A 22,521-nucleotide genomic window follows, 5' to 3' on the forward strand; every position below is an offset into this window, starting at 1 on the left:
GTATTGGTGCAAATATTTAAGGCACATTAATTCATTTAAATAAACAATAACATAACAACTCAAACAAATAATGAGTTTAAAAATATGTAAATAACTTTTGTTAATTCATCTATAATAATACAACTAAACATTCAAACACATATAGGTACATATATAAACATTTAGCATAACTATAATATTTCCTACATCTAAATTTTCTTTTCTATTCACACTTAATTACCTTATTCTTATGATTTACATGTATATATAGATTCTACCACTGCATCGAGTGTAATATGATATTTATCCACTCAAGACAGTTAAATATTTAAAATTTAACTGTTGAGAGTGGATAAATATTGAATTACACGAGATTTGGTGGTGGAATCTGTTCCTCTAATGATTTTCTAACATTATGCAGACAAACTAATACCTTCTTTTCGATTGATCTGCAAAAAGATGTGTTCTTTCTATGTGACGTTATCAGGCATGCTCGCCTTTTTTCATGCCGTCACAATAGGAAATTCAGAGGAAAGCAAGAAAATTCGACGTCATAATCTGATTTTAACCAAAGTACTGGGATCAAACGAACCACACGTTGACTAAATTTTTTTATACAATGGGTGTAAAAAGGGATAAATGGACGAAGAATTAGAGAAATTAAAATAGACATACTGTTGATTCATTTATTTTTGTGGGTATCAATTTTCATGGATTGCTTAAAACTTGCATATTTGTGGATTTTTGATTTCGTTATTTTAATAATCTCTGTATATAAAGCTATTGAAAATATGTTATTCGTTAAACATTTGAATTCACGGTTCACATGTACTCACGAAACCCACGAAAATTGGTATACAACGAATAATAATAATTCCAAAGTACCATATTTGTAATTTTGGCACAGGTTAAAATGGTTCAACTCAAAGTTCTGTTTTCTCTGCAGTCATGAGTCTATCAAACTTCATTGCTTTTTTTCATTTTCAAATCATAAGTTCTCACTCTAATCTCGCTTGTCATGTACAAAATATCTACTTATACCAATAATTTATAAAGATATTATTGTATCAGAATATGACACAATAATCAATATCTATGTCTATAAAGGTGGGTTGTTTGTGATGAAATATATTCTTTCTGCTGTTGCTAATAGCTTCTATCCTCCTTTCAATTTTTTTTCTTGGTAAAAAAGCTCTTACTCTTTATTTTCTGTGCTATAAATGTTATGATTGTAAACCATTTTGATTGTTCACAATTTGGTATGTATGATAACTCTCCAGATTTAGTTTCATAATTTTTTTTAATCAAAACTCAAATTCACTCTGCCTTTAAGGCCTTAGCCTATAACAGAGATACAAAATCTATGGCAGCTACTGTTTCATCTTACTGATTATCACACATATATATTCATTAAAATATTAGTATTTGGCATGTTCACATCACATAATTTTAAAACAGTGATTCTACAACATAACAAATTCTTCTAACATGTCTTATGCTGCATTAGTCCTCCTCTACCAGAGATGTCATGGTGCAATGCTTATGTTCTGTCTTAGGTTATTGTTTTCACCAAAAATTGATAATAGTGATCGTCCCTGTTGATTCTGGCGATGCTGTGACGATTTTTGTTTCTCCGACCCACATCAGGTGTAACAAATTAGGACATCTATGAACCATATTCATTAACTTTCCTGTCTGAAATGAAAATAAAAATAAGCAATGAAAGTAACACATAATAAATTTCAACCAAACCCTTTTCTTTCAGTATGAGATTGTCTCTCAAATTGTCACTAAGCTCTTTTGGATACTTTATCGAACAGTTGATGATCTTTGGAAACTTACCTTTTTTATGCAAATACTTTTTAATGTAAGAGTTATCTCCCCAATAACTATTTTTCTTGTTATTGTATCTCCTCTATAGCGAAATACAATAAAATACTTTTTCTTAAAAGTCATATGAAACAAGTGACCAGTGAAAAATAATGTTATTCCAATTCTTGAACCAATGCATACAAACGTCATAAACTTAGTCTTCTGTGCAGGATTTTATCATTTTTTTTCACATTAATTTCGTATAATTTTTGCCACCTGTTTGTCAACAATCAACAAAAGGGCATGGATATTGAGCACGTGTTTAACATGTACAATCAGAAAATGGTTTATTTTAAGGACATCCATGCATATTGCAAGATGGGTCACACTGAGGTCATTTTGCATACGGAAAATATGACGGGGAATTGCTTCCTGGAAAGGAAGCAATTAAAATAAAATAAACTTCTTCTAAAAATGAACAAATTAAAGAATTTTCTTCTGAAAAAAGTAAATGTACATAAGTTTTATAATGAAAACTATCCATTGAGTTATAAAAAAACATATTATGTATTATTTTTTTTTAATTTGAGGTTTCTTATGACTTTAATTGTTTGTTACATCCTTAGAAACGATTTCCTAATTTGGACCAAAACAATCCAGTGACATCTAATATTGGACCCTTCACATTTGGTTAGTCATAAACTGTTAGTCATATAGACTTTTTCTTTGGAGCTCTTAAGCCTTAACTTGCAAAACAATGTCTTTTGACTTTGGCTTGTTCCTGCATCTACTTTGATTCTTTTCAAGATAAATATATAAAAGAAATGCCAACTTTTTACTGTATTTTGATGGAGATAAGAAACAATCCAATGAAATCTTATGAGTTTTTGACCCTGATATTTTTATAATTTATGATTATTTAATAATTACTTCAACTAGGTACACGATTATATAGGGTCTTTTGCAAAAAGGTGGGTGACATATATATGACCTTTAAAAAATGTCAGCTGAAAGTCAACTTAAGTTAATCTGATGTAGCCATTTTTGACTTTTTTATTGTCTTCTCCTTATAAATCCACTTAATGTGCAATCATAGTTTCTTTTTAAATTGGTTAATAAATAAAGTGTTTCAATATAATTTTGTCAAGAGGAAAAACCCTACACTCTTTAAAAAAGATAAATGGGTGGTAAAAAATAAATATAATAATTGTAATGAAAATAAGACCTTTATATTTTCCCAATGAATTCTATCAAGTTTTATGCTACTCATTTTTATGTTGTTTTTTACTCATCTGTATTATGAAGTTTAATTTATGTATCGGTAGTCACTCTGGCTTTAAGGGATTCGTCAGTACTTACTTTAAAGTTCCAAATACCAATTTTCTTCTGGTCCCCACCACTTACAAGCCTATGATCATTGATGTACAGACATCTAACAACTCCAAGATGTCCAGTCAGTACATACTGGCATTCACCTAAATAACATATAATAAGGCCTTATAAAATTTGTTTAAAAATAATTATGCTCTCACTTACAAAAAATGCAGATTAAACACGCTCCATTTGTTTGCACCTGTTTGAAATCAGTAGTTGTCATTTTTCATATGGGTCATAAGTGTTTCTCATTTCTTGTTTTTTATATAGATTAGACTGTTGGTTTTCCTGTTTGAATGGTTTTAAACTAGTCAGTTTTAGAGCACATTATATCTTGCTGTTCAATGTGAGCGAAGGCTCTATTTTGAAGGCCATATCTTGACCTATAATGGTTTACTTTTACAAATTGTGACTTGGATGGATAGTTGTCTAATTGGCACTCATAACACATCTTCTTACATCTTTTTATATCTAGTTTAATAAAAAAAACCATTATAATAAACAAAATTCTTACTGAAAAAGATACAAACAGCATAATTCTAGTGATAAGATAATTGGGTAAGAAGGAAAAAGAAACAAGAATGTGTCCCCAGTACACGGATGCCCCATCCGCACTATTATTTTCTATGTTCAGTGGACCGTGAAGATGAAGGGAAATTTCTAATTTGGCATTAAAATTAGAAAGATCATATCATAGGAAACACGTTTACTAAGTTTCAAGTTGATTGGACTTCAACTTCATCAAAAACTACCTCCACCAAAAACTTTAACCAAAACTTTAACCTGAAGCGGGACAGACAGATTATCCAATAGAAGGAAGGAAGGACAAACGGATGCACAGACCAGAAAACATAATGCCCATAAATATGGCATAAAAAACATTGGAATTGTTTGTGCTATGAAAATGAGAAACATGATTGTATCATTTCTCAATAGGTAGTAATTTGTGATGTTAGAATTTAACTGACTTTTCTGAACTTCAAGTTTGTGTTCCAAAGGTTTAAGACACTTGAATAATGCATGATCTATAATCTCTGTGTGCTTGCATGTGTGTATTTTGGAATGATCGGAGTCAGAAACAGACCAATATTCATGCCAAAATGGAGACATGCCAAAATGAAGACATACTGTTATTTCTAATAATCTAGAGATGTTTAACACATTGTTCATGAGTGTCTTGTTACTTTTTTCAAGAATTGGGTAAAAAAACTCACAGCCCCATAATTTGAGTGACGCCAAATTCTTATTAGTATCTATTATTTTTTTGAGGGAAGAAGGCCCCAATCTCTGTGCTATAATCTTACCTGAATGAGACCAAATTCTTATGGTGCTGTCTGAAGCTCCTGATGCTATTACATGCTTGTTGTACACAAGACAGTACTGAAAAGAAAACTTCATGCTAGGATCATACACAACAAATTACATGCATGTGATTCACACATCATCACAACAATAACAACGAACATTTAGAACAAGAAAATGTGCAAATAAAAAATATATTGAAATAGTGTGCGAAGCTTGGTAGTGTTACTATTTTGGGTAAATGATATATTTCAGTGAAAACAAACCATGCAAGCTTGCTATTTTGATGTTTTAAACAATTGTGATAAAAAGTAGAAGGTCAGGTATCAACAACACTTTAAGGAATGCTTCAGTAATTTATTGAGATCTACATGTTTTGTCGGCAAGGCCACTGTCACCAGGATAGACCAGTTCCAGGATACAGTTTTTTAGACAAATCTGTCATGTGACTTCCATCACCATGTGACAAAAAAGTATGCATAGAAATTTCCAGCACATGTTGAGCAAGGGGGTGAAAAGTTTTATTTTATACTGCTCAAAATATTTGGGAAATTAAAATCTAAAAGGATGGTCATCCTCCCCATAAAATCGGGTTGAGAAATTTTAAACATCACAAAGTTACTATGGTGAGTAATGTTATAGATAGAAATTGAAAGAGAAAGTGTATATATGGAAGTAAACTATTAAAATAAAATAACTAGAGGCTCACCTTTGTCTATGTGCATATTAAACAAAGGAAACAGATGGATTCATGACAAAATTGTGTTTTGGTGATGGTGATGTGTTTGTAGATCTTACTTTACTGAACATTCTTGCTACTAACAATTATCTCCTATCTATTATGAACTTGGCCCAGTAGTTACAGTGGAAAATGTTTTGTAAAAATTTACAAAATTTATGACAATTGTTAAAAATTGACTATAAAGGGCAATAAATAAATTTGGTGTATTTACTGTCTTCTGATTGGTCAAAAGTATTACTTTTATTTTCAATGTTGTCAATTTTGATGGTGACACGCCCACTCTGACGTTGTGTATTCATACGCCAACATGTGTGTACATTGTTATTGTTAATATAAATAATATAAAAAGTTCTTTGGGCCTTATTTTTGATAGAAATTTATTTATAATGAATGGCAATAATTTATTTTGAATTTATTGAACCATAGAATAAATTTTTGACTCTTCACATTTTACATAATCTGCTTCGCTTACAAAAGATTACAAAAATTTATGAAAAAGTTGTTAAAATTGACTTTATATAAAAGTCAATAACTCCTAAAGGGGTCAACTGACCATTTTGGTCTTTTTGACTGATTTGTTGATCTTACTTTGCTGAACATTATTGCTGTAATCTATAATAATATTCAAGAATAATAACCAAAATGGCAAAATTTCCTTAAAATTACTAATTCAGGAGTAGCAACCTAACAACAAGTTGTCTGATTCATCTGAAAATATCTAGGCAGATTTTTAAACTAGATACTCCAATGATGATTGTGGCTAAGTTTGATTAAATTTGGCCCTGTAGTTTCAGAGAAGATTTTTGTAAAAGACACCAAGTGATGAGAAAATACAATGTTTTCATGGATTAAATGTTTGTAAAAAATATTCTGCCATCATGGGTTAGCACACTTGTACAGAGGGGAAGTATAAAAAAAAGTTATTGTCAGTTGTGTTGTGTAAACTTTGTGTTCAGTTAACATCTTTATTCCCAAATATAGATGACATTTAATAGCAATTCCGTACCATTTCGATTACTGGAGCATTCCTTAAAAGAGGGACGAAAGATACCAAAGGGACAGTCAAACTCATAAATCTAAAACAAACTGACAACGCCATGGCTAAAAATGAAAAAGACAAACAAACAACAGCACACATGACACAACATAGAAAACTAAAGAATAAAAGTGATGTTTTTACCTGACCTTCTACATTTTACGTTTTTATCCTAACTACCCTGCATACCCTAGGTATCTGGTTTATGGAATCTATAGGAATGGCCCGCAAAATGTTTCAATCTGAAAGTTCTCCTGTGTGTGTCAATCAAACACATGTTTGTGTACAATAACCAGATGATTAATGTGTAACCATCTGATATACTTACTACTTCTCCTGTGTGTCCCTCTAGCACATGTGTACAATAAGCAGATGTTGTCTCCCAAATGCGTAAATCTGAATCTGCACTTCCACTGATAACTTTATACTCATCAAACTGGCAACAACTCACAGCTGTAATATAAAGGAAACTGATTTATTCTGTAACTTGATTTAATACTGCCATGGAGACCCAGGTGATATCAGTAAAAGCACATTTATAGCAGCCTGGCTTATTGAAAAGGATCTACCCAAAAGTAACATAACAGATATCCCATAGTCAATAAATACAGTTCACTGTTCTCAGGGACCCTAGTAATTAACTAAAGTTTGTTACAAGGTTTTGCTCAAAGCTTTAGTTTATGTGTAAAAATTAAGAACAGTTTGTCTATTTTTTTCTAATTTAGTTTATTGAGCGAGAAAAACCCATCTCCAACATGCAAACAAGTTATCATAAAAAAAAAGTGTATCGGTATCCATTACAACATGTTATACTTATCTTGTAAATGACCTTTAATCACCATAAGCAACACCTTTATAGATGTCATTGGTGGTGCAAGAACTGCTTACCTTCTAGTGCCGCTGAGTAATAACCCCAGATTTTGGTGGGATTCCTAATGGTTAATTTCTATGAAGTACTTGATAATTCTTGCTTGTTTTTCTTTTGTGGATTTGATGGTTTTTTTTTTCAATGGACAGTTTATGGTAACTCCCTTGGTATCCACCCTCCCCTACATTTATTTCATACAAGAACAAAAACATAATTTTCAGATTACAGACGCAACAAAATATACACTTAAACAAGAATGTGTCCAAAGTACACGGATGCCCCACTCACACTATCATTTTCCATGTTCAATGGAGCATGAAATTGGATAAAAAATATAATTAGGCATTAAAATTAGAAAGATAATATCATAGGGAACATGTGTACTAAGTTTCAAGTTGATTGGACTTCAACTTCATCAAAAACTACCTTGACCAAAAACTTTAACCTGAAACATGCACTTTCATTTTCTATGTTCAGTGGACCGTGAAATTGGGGTCAAAAGTTTAATTTGGCTTTAAAATTAGAAAGATCATATCATAAGGAACATGTGTACTAAGTTTCAAGTTGATTGGACTTCAACTTCATCAAAAACTACCTTGACCAAAAACTTTAACCTGAAAAACTTTAACCTGAAACATGCACTTTCATTTTCTATGTTCAGTGGACCGTGAAATTGGGGTCAAAAGTTTAATTTGGCTTTAAAATTAGAAAGATCATATCATAAGGAACATGTGTACTAAGTTTCAAGTTGATTGGACTTCAACTTCATCAAAAACTACCTTGACCAAAAACTTTAACCTGAAAAACTTTAACCTGAAACATGCACTTTCATTTTCTATGTTCAGTGGACCGTGAAATTGGGGTCAAAAGTTTAATTTGGCTTTAAAATTAGAAAGATCATATCATAGGGAACATGTGTACCAAGTTTGAAGTCGATTGGACTTCAACTTCATCAAAAACTACCTCGACCAAAAACTTTAACCTGAAGCGGGACAGACGGACGAACGGACGAACGGACGAACGAACGGACGAACGGACGCACAGACCAGAAAACATAATGCCCCTATGTGGGGCATAAAAAATATGACCATACATACATGACACCATATTATACTGACCTTCAGAATGACCTTCAAAGACTTGGATTGGATTATCATTTTCTACATGGTACAGAACCATCAATTTGTCCCAGGAACACGTTAAAATCATATGTCCACAACAATGCATACACTGAAAATATCAATTAGTAATATCATGGAAAGAACTGCTTTAGGCTGTCTTCAACTTAGAGTGAGGTGAGATTTTTGTGCCATATTGAATTGTAATGTAACACTGTAACTTCCAATTCAAGAACATCAATAAGAGCAAAGACCCTTTGTGTTTTGACTTTTTGGTGGTGCTTTTATTTATAATGTGACATGAATGGATACCCCATATCCTTTCTTTTCTATTATGAAAAAAAAAAAAAAATTTGAAGACGAAATATTTAAAATATGTTACTGTTGATAAAAGGCACTTTGAAATTATTATTTTCTGAGACTAAGTATGTACATAAATTAAGGGTAAAATTGAACTTGCTCATTTTTAAGAAATAATTATGTTTCTACAGGATATATTAATAATAATGATGGATAGTCAGGACTTCAAATGTGATTTTAAATATTATGTAATAAACAATCAATTTTTGTATCTTTATACATTTTGATGAGGATCATTTCAAAGTATTGGTCATACCTCTATTTCATCTGTATGTGCATGGAACATCCTAATTAACTTTCTCTCACTAGAGGACCACACCCTCACTGTTCTATATAGATTAAAAATAATCAAATCATTAAACTCAAAAACTGTTTAAAAAATAAGATGTTTTTTAAAGTCTGGGCACCAATTATTAATAACTTTTGCATCCAAAAGAGAAAACATGTATCAAAACAATCACAAAACTAGATTATCTGATTCAGACAAATATAAAATATGATGGCTTTAAATAAAATTTACACGACGGGTGCCACATGTGGACCAGGATCTGCTTACCCTTCAGGAGCACCTGAGATCACCCCTAGTTTTTTTTGTGGGGTTCGTGTTGTTTGTTTGTCTTTTTCATTTTTAGCCATGGCGTTGTCAGTTTGTTTTAGATTTATGAGTTTGACTGTCCCTTTGGTATCTTTCGTCCCTCTTTTTTTACTTCTGCTCAAATTTCAATCTTGCCTTGGGAAACTTTATGACATAAAAGAATATTAGAATTAGGTATACTTGTGCTGTTAAGACCTAATACTGACTGAAGCTTAATGCTGTATATAATGACCCATCAATTTCTGTTTTTGCATTATATAATTTATACATCTAGAGAAGTATATGCCATTCATCACATCTTATAAACACTTTAAGCACAATGGCAATAGGTTCACTTGATAAAAAGCTTTATTTTGTGATCTGCAATTCTAATGCAACAACGTTTGTAACGTTCATTTGGATTGGATAACGTCACTTGTTTACATGGCATCAATTGGGACGTACGTGCAAGCGCAGACGGCATATGACAGATTTTAAATACATGTTTTTAACGTTGTTTTCTGTCAGTTTCATTAGAATGGAGATAACAATATTGCATTTTAAGCTCCGACGGCATCAATTGGGGATTTGATGGTCGCAAATACCCGTTTACTGTCTCCGCTAACGCGTCGCCAGTAAACTTAATTTGCGACCATCAAATCCCCAATTGATGCCGTCGGAGCTTAAAATACAATACAGTTATCTCCTAAATGTCATGATATTTAGAAGCAAAATTCTAAAATGGTTTACAAACAAAACATGAAGCACTCTAAAGTACCATTTGCTAAATCTTACTCTCTTATCCTAAAAACATGATTTATCTATGAATACAGATTACAAATTGGTTGACTGTAGTCTCAAAAAAATATATCCATTGATGTTTTTAAAGGTTTAAAGATTATGGTTACTGCATTCAAGTTAAATAATATGATAGTACAAGTGCCACATGTGGAGAAGAATCTATTAAACCCTTTTAGAGCACCTGAGATCACCTTGGTTTTTGGTGGGGTTTGTAGTGCTCAGTCTTTAGTTTTCTAAATTATAAGTGTTTTGAGGGTTGTCTTTATTTTTATGGTTTTTGTTTTTTTCCATGACAGTACATTGTAGAATATGATTGCAAGACATTAAAAGCTGCTTGAATAGAGAAATAATTATATATATTGTGTCTTTTTTTGGCATGTCAAGAACAAATTTTGATTCTAGAACTATCCTAGCCCATAAGCAGCACAATACACGTATTTACACTTGTATGCAAATTTGTACGCCATTACGTAAAATCACACATTTGTAAATGTAAACTTTGACATCATAATTTAAAATATTTGATGTCACAATTTAAAAGTGATTGTTGCTTGACGTCAAAAGGTGATTCGGAGTAGATCTAAGGTCATTCGGAGGCAAGATTCAGATAAATACCAAAAGTGTCAATACATTTATTGCTTAATCTAACCTGTCTGATCCTGCAGATATAATATAATCATGATCTATGACCCCTAGATGATCAACGCTGCCACTATGACCAAACAAGGAAAACTCTAGATCACCATTGTCTATCCTAAATACCCGTACAGCACTGTCAGCACAGCCTGTTATAATGTTATGACCCTAAAAAATATACATCTTAGTAAGTTGTTGTCTTTTGTTTTTTTTGTTCCTTTATTATTTTTTCATAAATCGTGTTGCCTCGGCTGAATTGTTCCACATTTTGTAATAAATTGGAGGAAAGATTTTATTTGGTTTTATTCTCAAATTATTAGAAAGGAATGCAACAACAAAAAACATTATCATTGTATACAAGTGATTTTGCAAGCAATTTTTGATAATCTTCAAGTCTAACTGTCATTTTACATGTTTTAAGAATCTATTTACCTGAATTTTAATAGCTGTAATAGCATCTGAATGACCATGTACTGTGTAGATTTTAGAACCTGTATGCATGTTCCAAGTTACTAATGTTTTATCTTCACTCCCACTCACTAAACAGGTACCTAAACAAGTAATATTTGCTTTGTTCACAATTTACAGCTAAATATTGATAAGCTTTACTAGAAGACCTCTGTTACTGTTTATTTGTTACAATTTTTTTAAAGAATTCAATTAAATACATTAAAAAAACTACAAAAGCAACATATATATGTTTGCAAAAATCTTTTATTTGAAATAAATCCAATGGAAATTAAACTTTTATCTGTAGGTGATATATCTATTAACACTTCTTGCCTCAGGGAAAATGTTCTTTCATTTTCAAACATTTTAACAAGAATTATCAAATTTGGATTTATATCCAGGTAAGGTAATAGCATTCAAATTTCAATTGAAAATTTATAGAACATCAAAATAATTTCAAGATGTCATGATGATGTGGATACAAACATCAGAAAAGTTGCTCGAATTCAAGCAGGAGCATGCAATATTGGTTGCTGTTTTTGGTTTTTCTAAATTTGTTTTTCACATATTGTTTTAGCATCAATCAGTTAGTTGTTTATCAAATTTTCATTGTTTCACAATTTGTCATGCTTTTTATAGATAACTATAAGGTATGGGTAATGCTCATTGTTGAAGGCCATAATGTGAACTACATGTATAGTTGCTACTTTTATCTCTGGTGGATAATTGCCTCATTTTAAATTATACCCCCTGCATAATTGGAATTTCAAGATGTATTTAAAAAATAAAAATAGTAACAACTGTATGCTGGACAAACTTGCTAATATGATACCAAGAAAAAAGCCAACAGTGTTGCAAACTTTTAAGGGAAAAGTTGAAATAGGAGCTACGAATATCCTTTTAAAAAAAGGTTTATATTCTGACTTTCTGGCCCTCATTTGAACCATTATACAAAGCAGCCATATTTATAAGTTGATGGTACTAAGACGATGGCTATTTCACAAACCTACAGCAAATATGTATATCTTACAATACATTTTGTTCATCAAAGTAATGTGTCACTAGAAGCAGTAGATATACTGTTAAGCCTCTTTTATTAGTCCTTTTATAATTAATGTTCTGAATGTCAGGTTTGATGAGCAAATCCTAATTAAAAGGCAGTAGTACTTAATTAAATATTCAAATTCCTTACCATTGCTGTCTATTGCAGTTACTCTTTGGCTATGACCACGTAAGGTAGGGGACACATAAAATCTTCCCTTCTCCCAGTTCCTGGTCAAATGGTACATTCTAAGGTATACATGTTTCCATTTACATATCGGTGATAAACGAGTATCAAATGGCACTGAAATAAAATAAACATAGTTTTTGTCATCAAAGATTTTTTCCCTCTACAACCCTCCCCCCTTATTTTTAACTAACTTAAAAAAAGACCTAAAATAAATGCCAAATTACTATGATGCTCAAAGACACTGGGCAAAACAATGTGGTTTTCTGCTATTAAAGGGTCTGACAGCCTTCTTACAGCTGGGTTGTCTTTTCAACAATGTATAACAAGTGTTTATATAAGTTTCAATCTCAATGCAAAAATCACGCACAACTAAGATTTTGACCCAATTAAATCTGAATTAACCTTAAAGTCATATATGCATATGGTCTCTGGTGGAAAATTGACCCATTTGCAATCATACCACATCTTCTTATTTTCATATTATAGATCATGCAGTCAAACGTTCAATATCATATGTCTGTCTGTCTGTTTGTTCGTTTTGTTTTGTTGTGGTTTGTTTATTTAGTAATGATCATATTGTTTGGATTTTTAACTAATAAAATTCTTATTCTTATTCTGTGTCATTATAAATTAATATACTCACCATAAAGATCAAAATGGGGAGAAGTTCCTGAGACATTAGTTGTTGGTTTAGCACTGGGTTCCTCATGTAAAATGCTGCCTGAAATACCATACTTCATCCAACCATTCTTCATACAATGGTGGAGCCTATGATAAAAATCATACATCATATTTATTCACATTTATCTTTTGTAAGTAGTTTTAAATAAATCAAGCTATTTAGTTGGTCATGATGATATTTCCCTTAAAGTTTGTGACATTCCATTTTTCCTTGATTTTTTTAAAATTTTCTAATCATATAAAAACATGATAAAGGGGTCTCAGTGACTTAAAGTGGTCGTAGCAGTTCATCTACTATATAACTCAGCCTATCCAAACAGATTTGTTGAGAAATTCACCATTCAGAGTCCCGGTTAGAGGGAATCCCCCCCCCCTCAGTAATACAGATTTTTCAATTTACTTACCATACCGAGTCCCTGTTTGAAGCTTCTCTCCAATTAACAGAGACTTGTGAGAAGAATCCAATCTCCTTTACATTCAGGTAGGACAAAACTTTGTCTATCAACTCTGGGGGTAAATATCTGGTAAAATCTGACATTTCTGATCATCTTTCTACAAAAACAAATGTAATTTCTTTATGCTAAAATTGCTACCGGTAATAAGGCCTTCATTTGTCAATCTGCTGTGTTTCATGGGCTTTATAGAGACTACATGTATACACTAGCTTTTATATTTGAAAAACAAATCTGTTCTTTTAAAATGTAAATCAAGAATGTGTCCATCGGACACAGATGATTCCTAGCATTCATATAAAGGGACATAACTCCAGAATGGAAAATAAAAGTGAAACCACCCAAATTCAATATCTGTCTGAGTTTTGAAGTAAAGAATAAGCTTTGTGTATATAAAGTTTCCTAACATTTGATTGAAGCAACTTACATTACAGAATGGAAAACAATTTCAGGACATATGAAAGGACAGATGGAAAACCTTAATGTCTTCTCTTCACTACGGGGAGGCATAAAAAGTGTAGTTCATCATAAAGTACTGGTCCAGGAGTTAGTTTCATAAAAAATATTATGACTAAGATTGATCATATATAAGTCATGAACAAATCAATATATACTTACAATCATTACATTATATTTTAGATGCAAGTTTTTTTGTGAAACTGACTACTGTAATTTACTAAATTATTAGTTGCAATCAGCGTGTATCATATAACTTTTCCTGTTGGTTTTCCACATGCTACATGTAGCTTCTTTAAGCGTCATTAAAATTTTGTTAAACTTTACTAGTTAGTATGAAGCTTTATAAAAGAAAAGAAAAATTGCAACATACAATGTATTACTATCCAGATAAAATTACAAAACTTTTCAAAACTAGTTGAAGCTATTTAGGGCCTTGTTCAAACAAAGAATGGTGTATTTACTTTTCAAAGAGACAAGTTTAAACAGGTTTTTGTAAACAAAAACAACAAAGCATACCTATTTTAACTTATCCAAAATGTAGTTTATGTTAAAAACTATAAAACATCTCATATTTTGCAAGGATAACAAGGAAAATGCATCATTTATGACAAGAAATAATAGAAGTAGAATTCAGAATTAATTTAGAGCTGATATCTTTTTATGAAATGATTTCAAACAAAAAGAACACCAAAATGATATACAGGACAGAAATTTAATATATTAAACTAAATTATTTGAGTTATCCCCCTTATAAAGCTGTTTTTTCAAATTCTATGAATAAACAAAAATTTAAAAAATTATCAATTAAAAAAAAACCACACTATTAACATGATAAGATAAAATGCATGGTCATCAAGTCTAATTCGCCAATTCCCGTGATTGGCCCTGTTATCAGAGATCCCCTTTTTAGTTGTCTCCCTTATGAGGGAAATTCATTTATATTTACAATGGAGAGCTAGTAGGGAGAGCAAATTTAACTGTGCGTAATGTGAGTAGTCTTTAAGGTTTTCAAATTGCATTTGCAAAAGCCAATTTTGTCCGGTAAAAAACAAGTCTATGACTGATAAAGGGAAGTTATTTGTCTAAAAAGCGTGTAATAACAGAATCAAATGACAAATAGACTTTTTCTAAGTTGCACAAATAAGTTTAATTTCTGTGCTTATAAAAGTTATTCAGCATGTTCAGTAAAAATCTTAGCATATAAATTATGAAATATATAGCAAATAAAAGCAGGCGACGTAGTCTTCTGACCAGGTACGTACATGTATAACCGTAACAACCTGATTTTATTGTAAATACTGTTTATAGCCTTAGGGGACTAGATATGTAATGTCACCATGCGTAGTCCCGCAGAGTTTAAAAGTTTCATTCAAGTGTAGCGGGGTTGCTTCCCCTCCTTAGCACAGGTAGAACATATAAAGCCAGTCTTAATACACTGAGCTAGGGAAAAATTCTTTGGCTCAGTGTTAACGCACTGACTGTCACGCAGGCGACTGGGGTTCGAATCCCAGTGGTGACGGTATAAATTTGTAGAGTAGATACATTTGTACATGCTCTCCGGTTACACAAGGAACCCAACTCTTTATATATGTAAGAAGAAGAAGACTTGTATATGGTACAATAGGAATTAAAATGTGGACTATGGTCGATACGACTGTGGCCAAACTGGTTGGGGCCGAAACGTCTCTAAAGCATATTTATGAACAACTTGGCACAGGAGTTTGAAATCCTATCAATAACAGGGTAAAAATTTATACCAAACTCGTTATTTCAAACCCCTGTGAACTTGCGGACCATAATTTAACCTTTATAATCATTTACAAAACCGTTGGTATAAACGTGAATCTGCAAAGGCATAAACAATTTGTAAGGGGGAGATTTTAAATGAAGACACTTTTTGTAACTTTTATCTTTCGCACCTTTAAGTTGCTAATGACGCTTTGCACCTTCTTTTTAGAGAGGGAAACAAAGCGGAAATGCAGTGTGGATTCAAGGGAAATAACTTATTTATGATGATGTTCGTGGCATCTGTCAGATTTGGTAAATAACATAATGTCATTAAGATTGACTTTGTTTCTATTTGATATTGTAAATCAAGAGCAATAGATAACAATAATGAAGAAAAAAAACCCACCTGCAATCAACTTCCTAAGAATATATTACTGTAACCAAATAATATCCTTCTTCAAAATTTTTTTATATCCCTCTCCTTCCTTTAACATTCTTCTTCTCTAATTCCAATTAAAAAAAAATAATGTCTGATCTGTTGGTTAACTTTTATACTTTCAAGTATAATAGCTACAGTAGTTACAACTATGACTTGAGGGAGGGTTTCAATGCCCTTTAGCGTCAGGCGTCATACTGTCATGTTTGGCTACCGTTACTCAGCGTTAGTGTCACAATGGTTTAAATTTTACTGCGATTCCTCAAAATATCCTTATCGTGATTCGTCATAGGTCTCAAATAGTTATTGTTACCGTTACTCGTCATCAAGGTTCCCCCATTACGACCCTCATGAGGCTAGACTCTGGGATTGGGTGATTTTCGGGATTTCAGGATTCGGAAATTCTTTTTACGATATTTGGGATGTCAGGATTTTAATTTATTTAAATTCAGGATCTAAGGATTTCGTTTAATTAGCCCGGGATTTCGGGATCCGGACCCCTCTTACACCCCCCCCCCCCCACCCACAACTATAGTCGACAAATAGTCAAATTATAACATACTAAGGATCTAAAAAGGTATGGTTTTGTAGCTATTTTATACTTACAGTTAGCTATAGTAGTTACAACTTACTTGTACTGATGATGTACACTTTATGAAGTTTAATAATCACAGGAAACATATATATAGCTTAAGGTAGATTGATGGTATACCGCCATCTTGGATTGTACAATTACAGTACAAAATCGGTCTAGTTATTTGCCTAACTCTGCAAATTTAGACACAGATTTGCAATTCAATAGTTTGACTGTTTTTTCTATTTGAAGAAAACTTGTTAATTAATCGTATTATACAAAATATTTTAACAAATATCAATTTTTTGGTTTTAAAATAAAAAAAAAATCAAATAAGCCATTTAAGGGGAGATAACTCTTTTAGTACACAATTTATACTGGGCTAATAGGGAAATTTTTTATTTTTACTTGTAGCAAGAAAATAAGTTCGGTGACACTATGTTTTCTTTTTATTTTCTTAAAACATCTTATAAAACCTTTCTTCTCACAATTTATTTCAAAATTCTATCTCATAGAATTTTTTTTATGCACACTAATGTGTTTTTATATGAACAAACTAACCAAATTTTGGCAATTTTCAACGACTCATAGCTTGAAAAATAGCACGGTGACCTATTCTTTTTACTTAATTTTTGAAAAGAGCATAGTAAAATCTTTATTTTGGCAAATTATAAAAAAATTCTGTCTCAAAAAATATATACTTGTGATCTACCTTAAGATAAAAAAAACAAACTGTTTCTGCAAATTGTCTGCTAAAAAAAAAAGGCGCTGGCATGGGTACAATTATGTTGAAAACCTAATACGTAATAATAATACTTCTGTCTACCGTTACGTTAATGCATTTCAAAGTAAAATGTATGCCATTGTTAGCCAGAAAAAGAATTTTACAGCTGATTTTAGTGTGTCCCATATATAATATAATATACATGATATATATGAATTTTTAAATTAAAACTTGGATAGTAGCTTCTTATAATGACATGAATGAAAAGATAGTATTTAGAGGAAAATTTTTAATAATTTTTTCCCCATTATTTTTTTTAAGCCTGCAAGTTGCAGAGGCGGATTTAGGGGGACCAGGGGGCCGGGCCCCCCCTTTTTGGGAAAAAATTTGGTTCCTTATATAGGGAATCATTGAAGTGTGACTGGAGCGGGCCCCATCTTAGGTCAGTCAGTGGGCCCCCACTTTATATGAAAATTTCTGGATCCGCCACTGAGTTGCAACTAACAGCAAAAGTAGATGAGACACTAGGTTCTGTGGAACTCTTCCAAATTTTTATCATTCTGTTTTAAAGATTGGAAGAAAGTTGTGTACTTTTTATGTTATTGTAGTTTATATAACAATGTACATGTATAATATTGTCTATTTTTATATTTAAAAATTTTAAATCAAATACTTTTTATACGATGTCGTCTGACAAAGTCAACTTTTTTCATGACGTCAACACAATAGAAAAAAATTCAGGAGAAACCAAGAAAATTTGACAGCATAATTAAATTTCGACCAGTCATTTGCTGAGAACAGATATTTCACTAGTGAGGAGAATTTTTTTTCTCTCACCGATCAAAAAATGTGAAAATAACACAAAAATTTGAGAAAGATATTTTTACAGTATTTATTTTTATTTTTACAGATCTGAGTGGTTATTGATATTTCAAAGTTCAGTTTTAAAAAATGCATAGAAGAGAACAATCAGCAGATTTAATACTTAGTAGTCTTAATCAGCCACAGGAAATGTCAAAAGCCTGTAAAGTAAGTCATTTTTGATAATACAAATTACAACAATAACCATGATAAAAGTTTTCACTTGTCACACCTAATCTCAGAAACTATATATGAGTACATGTATTGCTTTAAACTTTACACACTTCTTAGTTATATTAATCTAAAGATCTGTATATGTTTTGGTTATATGATTCAAAATTTTATTCTAAAGGTATTGAGTTTTTTTGTAAAAAAAAAGGGGGGGGGTTCACATGTTGCACCATATCTGAAAATAATTTATGATTATGGCTTAAAACTTTACACACTTCTTAGTTATATTAATCTCAAGATCTGTATACTTTTTGGTGATGATTCAAAATTTTATTTTAGAGTTATTGAGTTTATTGTGAACAATTATGTGAAAGGAAGGGTTTTCACATGTCGCACTGTCATGACTCTATCTCAGAAATGCATAAAACTTCACACACAAGATGACAGGCGTTTCATGAGCTAATGGCGCAGCTGTCTGTTATTTTTGCTCATATTAATTTTGTGAATTTGTTATTTTAATCAAGTGTACCATTGGATAAAAGAATGATTGTATATTTGAATGTATTTGAGTCTGTGAAACAAAGACTTATGTATTTGTCCAGTCAAGTGTATATATCTTTGTTTTTCTTTGTAACAAAATTGTCAAAAATGATGCTGAAAAATGCTTCAAAACAATCATAAAATTGCTGGTCTCTTGACCTGCAATATAAAAAAAACAAACCATAAAATACAAAACATGGGAAATACACAATTTCATATTTTTTGATAAATATATATCGTCCCAATCTCTACTCTTTCTTGTTTAAACATATTCATATATAAACATGTATATGAAGAAAGAAAATGATATGTTTTCAATTGATAATCTGTCCCGACTTTTAGTACAATTGATAATTTGTACATACTTTTTGTACAATTAATAATTTGTACTGACTTTTTGTACTATTGCAAGTTATCTGCTCTTCATCTTGTTACATTGTAGTTACCTATTAAAATGAGCATAGAGCATGACATGAAACCATTATTTTTAGATTTGTCATACAATGACTTACTATATGCATGATATATTTTGGTCATTGTTGAAGGCTGTAAGATGAATTATAGTTACTTACATCCATATTTTTTTGTTTATGCATGTTATGGAGATAATGTGGATTCATTAATTTTTCGTGGACACCAATTTTCATGGATCACAGAAAACCTGCATATTCATGGACATTTTATTTCGTGGTACTGCAGAATTCTTTATACAAGCCTTTAGGCTTAGAAAATTTGTCATTCGTTGGTCATTTAATTTCGTGGTTCACCTATACCCACGAAGTCCACGAAAATTGGTATCCAACCAATAATAATGAATCTACAGTAATGGCATTGCCTCATTGGGAATTGTACCATCATGACCATATCTCCCTTTTGTTTTATATCTCTGACTCAAAAGTAGAATTTAATGTATTTTATATTGTATTCTAGACATTGTATTTCAGGAATGTGGTTGTACATGTAATGGATTTTCAAGTAATTCAAGGTAATTTAATTTTTTTATAAAATACATAAAGTTGTATTATACTTGCAAAGCACCTTGCTCTAAATCACGCTTAAATTAAAATATTGTTTGTTTGCAGTTTACCGATCGACCCTTGAAAATCCTCTCGACTGTGAAAATTTTATTGCTTTAAATTTGAAGAAATTTTTTTTAATACTTCTATTGACGCGATCCGGAACTTTGGGTCCTTTCCGGAAATGATTTAAAGTCTGGGTCAATTACGCATTTCAAGTTCGGTTTTTCTTAGCTTCCCGTCAAGCGTCCATATGACCATTTAATGATAAAGCACATGGAAATTGTTTACAGGTATCCATGAAGTCACGGAGGAGTACTTTACGCTGTCGTCTCATGTCAATTTTAAGACAAATAACAAACAAAAAAGTTTATTAGTAAACTGTTTATACAGATTCAGGCACATTTAATGATGTTTGATGATATCATTGACGATGATGCAGCGGATATTCATAACTGACACGATAACCATTCTGTCTCAAACAAATCGGGTACAGAATCTGTGGAGCCTGACTTTATGGAACCAATTTCAGTGGTTGAATAATTCGACCAGGGGCGTAGCAGGCGGTACGGCAGGTACGGCAGCCGCCGTACCAATAATTTTTGTTGATACGGCATGCCGTACCAATAATTTGCATATATATTTTTTAAATCCAAAGGTTTTTGAATGGAAATAAAGAAAACAAGTCATTTAAAGGAAATAACAAAGATAGAAAATCCATTTATGAGTCATTAGTTATTTACCGTATACATTCATTAATACCGGTTCAATAGAAATAAGAGGATGAGGTATGAGTGTCAATGAGACAACTCTCAATTCAAGTCACAATGTGTAAAAAAGAAAACAATTATAGGTAAAATTACGGTCTTAAATACGGAGGCTCGTCTCGCATCAAACAGCAAGCATTATACAGAACCCCATAACGACTAAGGTAAAACAATTCAAACAGGAGAATCAACAGTAAAATCTATATAAAAAAAACGAGAAATGAGAAATGAGAAACACTTATGAACCACATCAGCAAACGACAACCACTGAAAAACAGTCTCCTGACATTATCAAGATGCTAGATTTTTTGATTGACAATTAACATCTTTGTTACTTTTGGAGGACGTGTTTTACACCAAACTCGGCATTCCTAAGTTTAACCAATTGTTCTTCTCTTCTTGCCGACTTGTTCCTTTATTCTTATGAGGCTGACTTCATACAGGCACTTCTTTGGAAGAAATGAAAGAAGTTAGAATTATCCTTTAATTTGACTTTCTTCTATATATATCATGTGTATAGATGATGTTCTCTCACTAAATAATTAAAAATTTGATGACTTTACGACCAAAGAGAGAATTTCAGCTTCCAAATTGTGAACTTTTCATTTCTATGTAGCAACATTCTAGCAGCGTCGACATACGGAGTATAATACCTCCTAATTGTTATGATATTCCCCGCTTGTATTTCCTCCTAATTGTTACGATATTCCCGGGCTTGTATTTCCTATAATTATTTCATTGATAGAGGGTTGCTTACCCTTCCGGAGTACCTGAGTTCACACCCAGTTTTTTGTGGGGTTATGTTGTTTAGTCTTTAGTTTTCTATGTTGTGTCTTGTGTACTATTAGTTTTTTGTTTTTTGTTTTTTTAGCCATGGTGTTGTCAGTTTATTTTCGATCTATGAATTTTAATGTCCCTCTGGTATCTTTCGCCCCTTCTTTTCTACAAGTGTCCTGGCTAAAAAAAAATCATACCAACAGTTGAATGATTTTTTTGTATGAATACTATACCTCAGCTGTTTAAAGAGTTACCGCAAAGAAAGTTATCGATCAAAACATACGACAAACAGAATGCGAGTTAAATTTCTCTTGTAATTTAACACTGTTTTGATTGATTGAAAATTTACGAATTTTACGCCATTGAACAAAAGGCGTAAAACTTTACGCAGATTTTTTGAAAAAAAAATACCAAACAGACAAAAATTCAGTTAGGCATTTGGTTGAATATTATTTTTCCTTAATTACGGAGTTTCATCATCTACAAATTTACGATCTACTATGTGATATTGAAAAAGGCTGAAAGTAAGCATTCCTTTACACTAAAATCTGAAACCAAGCGTTACGAATATACACCATGGATATTAGTCCAGCAGTCACATTTACATGTAGTCGTCGATTTGATCCCGATGCCTTATTCTTAGAATGGCACATAATGATAGAACAGCCCTTGCATCAGTAACTCATTTACATATTTGTTGTTTTAGTGATCACTGACAGAAAAAAAAATAAACAACAAGAATGTGTCCATAGTACTCGGATGCCCAACTCGCACTTTCATTTTTTATGTTCAGTGGACCATTAATTTGGATCAAAACTCTAATTTCGAAATATAATAAGAAAGATTATACCTTTGGGAACGTGTCAACTAAGTTTCAAGTTGGTTGGACATCAACGTCACCAAAAACTACCTTGACCAAAAACTTTAACCTGAAGCGGCCACTATCATTTTCTATGTTACGTGGACCTTGGATCAAAACTCTAGTTCGACATAGAAATTAGAAAGATTATTATCATAGGGAACATAAGTATGTACAAAATTCCAAGTTGTTT

The 22,521-nt window shown here is 31.8% G+C and overlaps 2 protein-coding genes across 4 annotated transcripts in view; one reads left to right on the forward strand and one right to left on the reverse strand.

The window, feature by feature from the left end:
* On the reverse strand, positions 1-15,838 carry LOC143069770 (uncharacterized). 2 transcript variants are annotated; one of them, XM_076244542.1, is made up of 12 exons: positions 15,795-15,838; positions 13,369-13,516; positions 12,927-13,051; positions 12,245-12,397; positions 11,035-11,153; positions 10,616-10,770; positions 8,848-8,920; positions 8,232-8,343; positions 6,574-6,698; positions 4,470-4,545; positions 3,151-3,266; positions 1-1,674 (listed from the first exon to the last, which is right to left on the reverse strand). In XM_076244542.1, the coding sequence occupies exons 2-12, from the start codon at positions 13,500-13,502 to the stop codon at positions 1,546-1,548; spliced, it is 1,317 nt and encodes a 438-aa protein (XP_076100657.1). In that variant the 5' UTR covers positions 13,503-13,516; positions 15,795-15,838; the 3' UTR covers positions 1-1,545. The 2 variants fall into 2 exon arrangements, with proteins under 2 accessions (XP_076100657.1, XP_076100658.1); XM_076244543.1 differs by lacking the exon at positions 15,795-15,838 and adding an exon at positions 15,770-15,789.
* LOC143069771 (tight junction-associated protein 1-like) overlaps positions 15,825-22,521 on the forward strand; it is a 19,681-nt gene continuing 12,984 nt past the window's right edge. For both annotated transcript variants that reach the window (XM_076244544.1, XM_076244545.1), the window contains exons 1-3: positions 15,825-15,915; positions 18,248-18,366; positions 19,854-19,894. In XM_076244544.1, the coding sequence (XP_076100659.1) occupies positions 18,289-18,366; positions 19,854-19,894 (119 nt within the window). In that variant the 5' untranslated portion in view covers positions 15,825-15,915; positions 18,248-18,288. The remainder of the gene's footprint in view (positions 15,916-18,247; positions 18,367-19,853; positions 19,895-22,521) is intronic.

Source organism: Mytilus galloprovincialis, chromosome 3 (genome assembly GCF_965363235.1).
Source record: "Mytilus galloprovincialis chromosome 3, xbMytGall1.hap1.1, whole genome shotgun sequence".
Classification (NCBI taxonomy): Eukaryota; Metazoa; Mollusca; class Bivalvia; order Mytilida; family Mytilidae; genus Mytilus; species Mytilus galloprovincialis.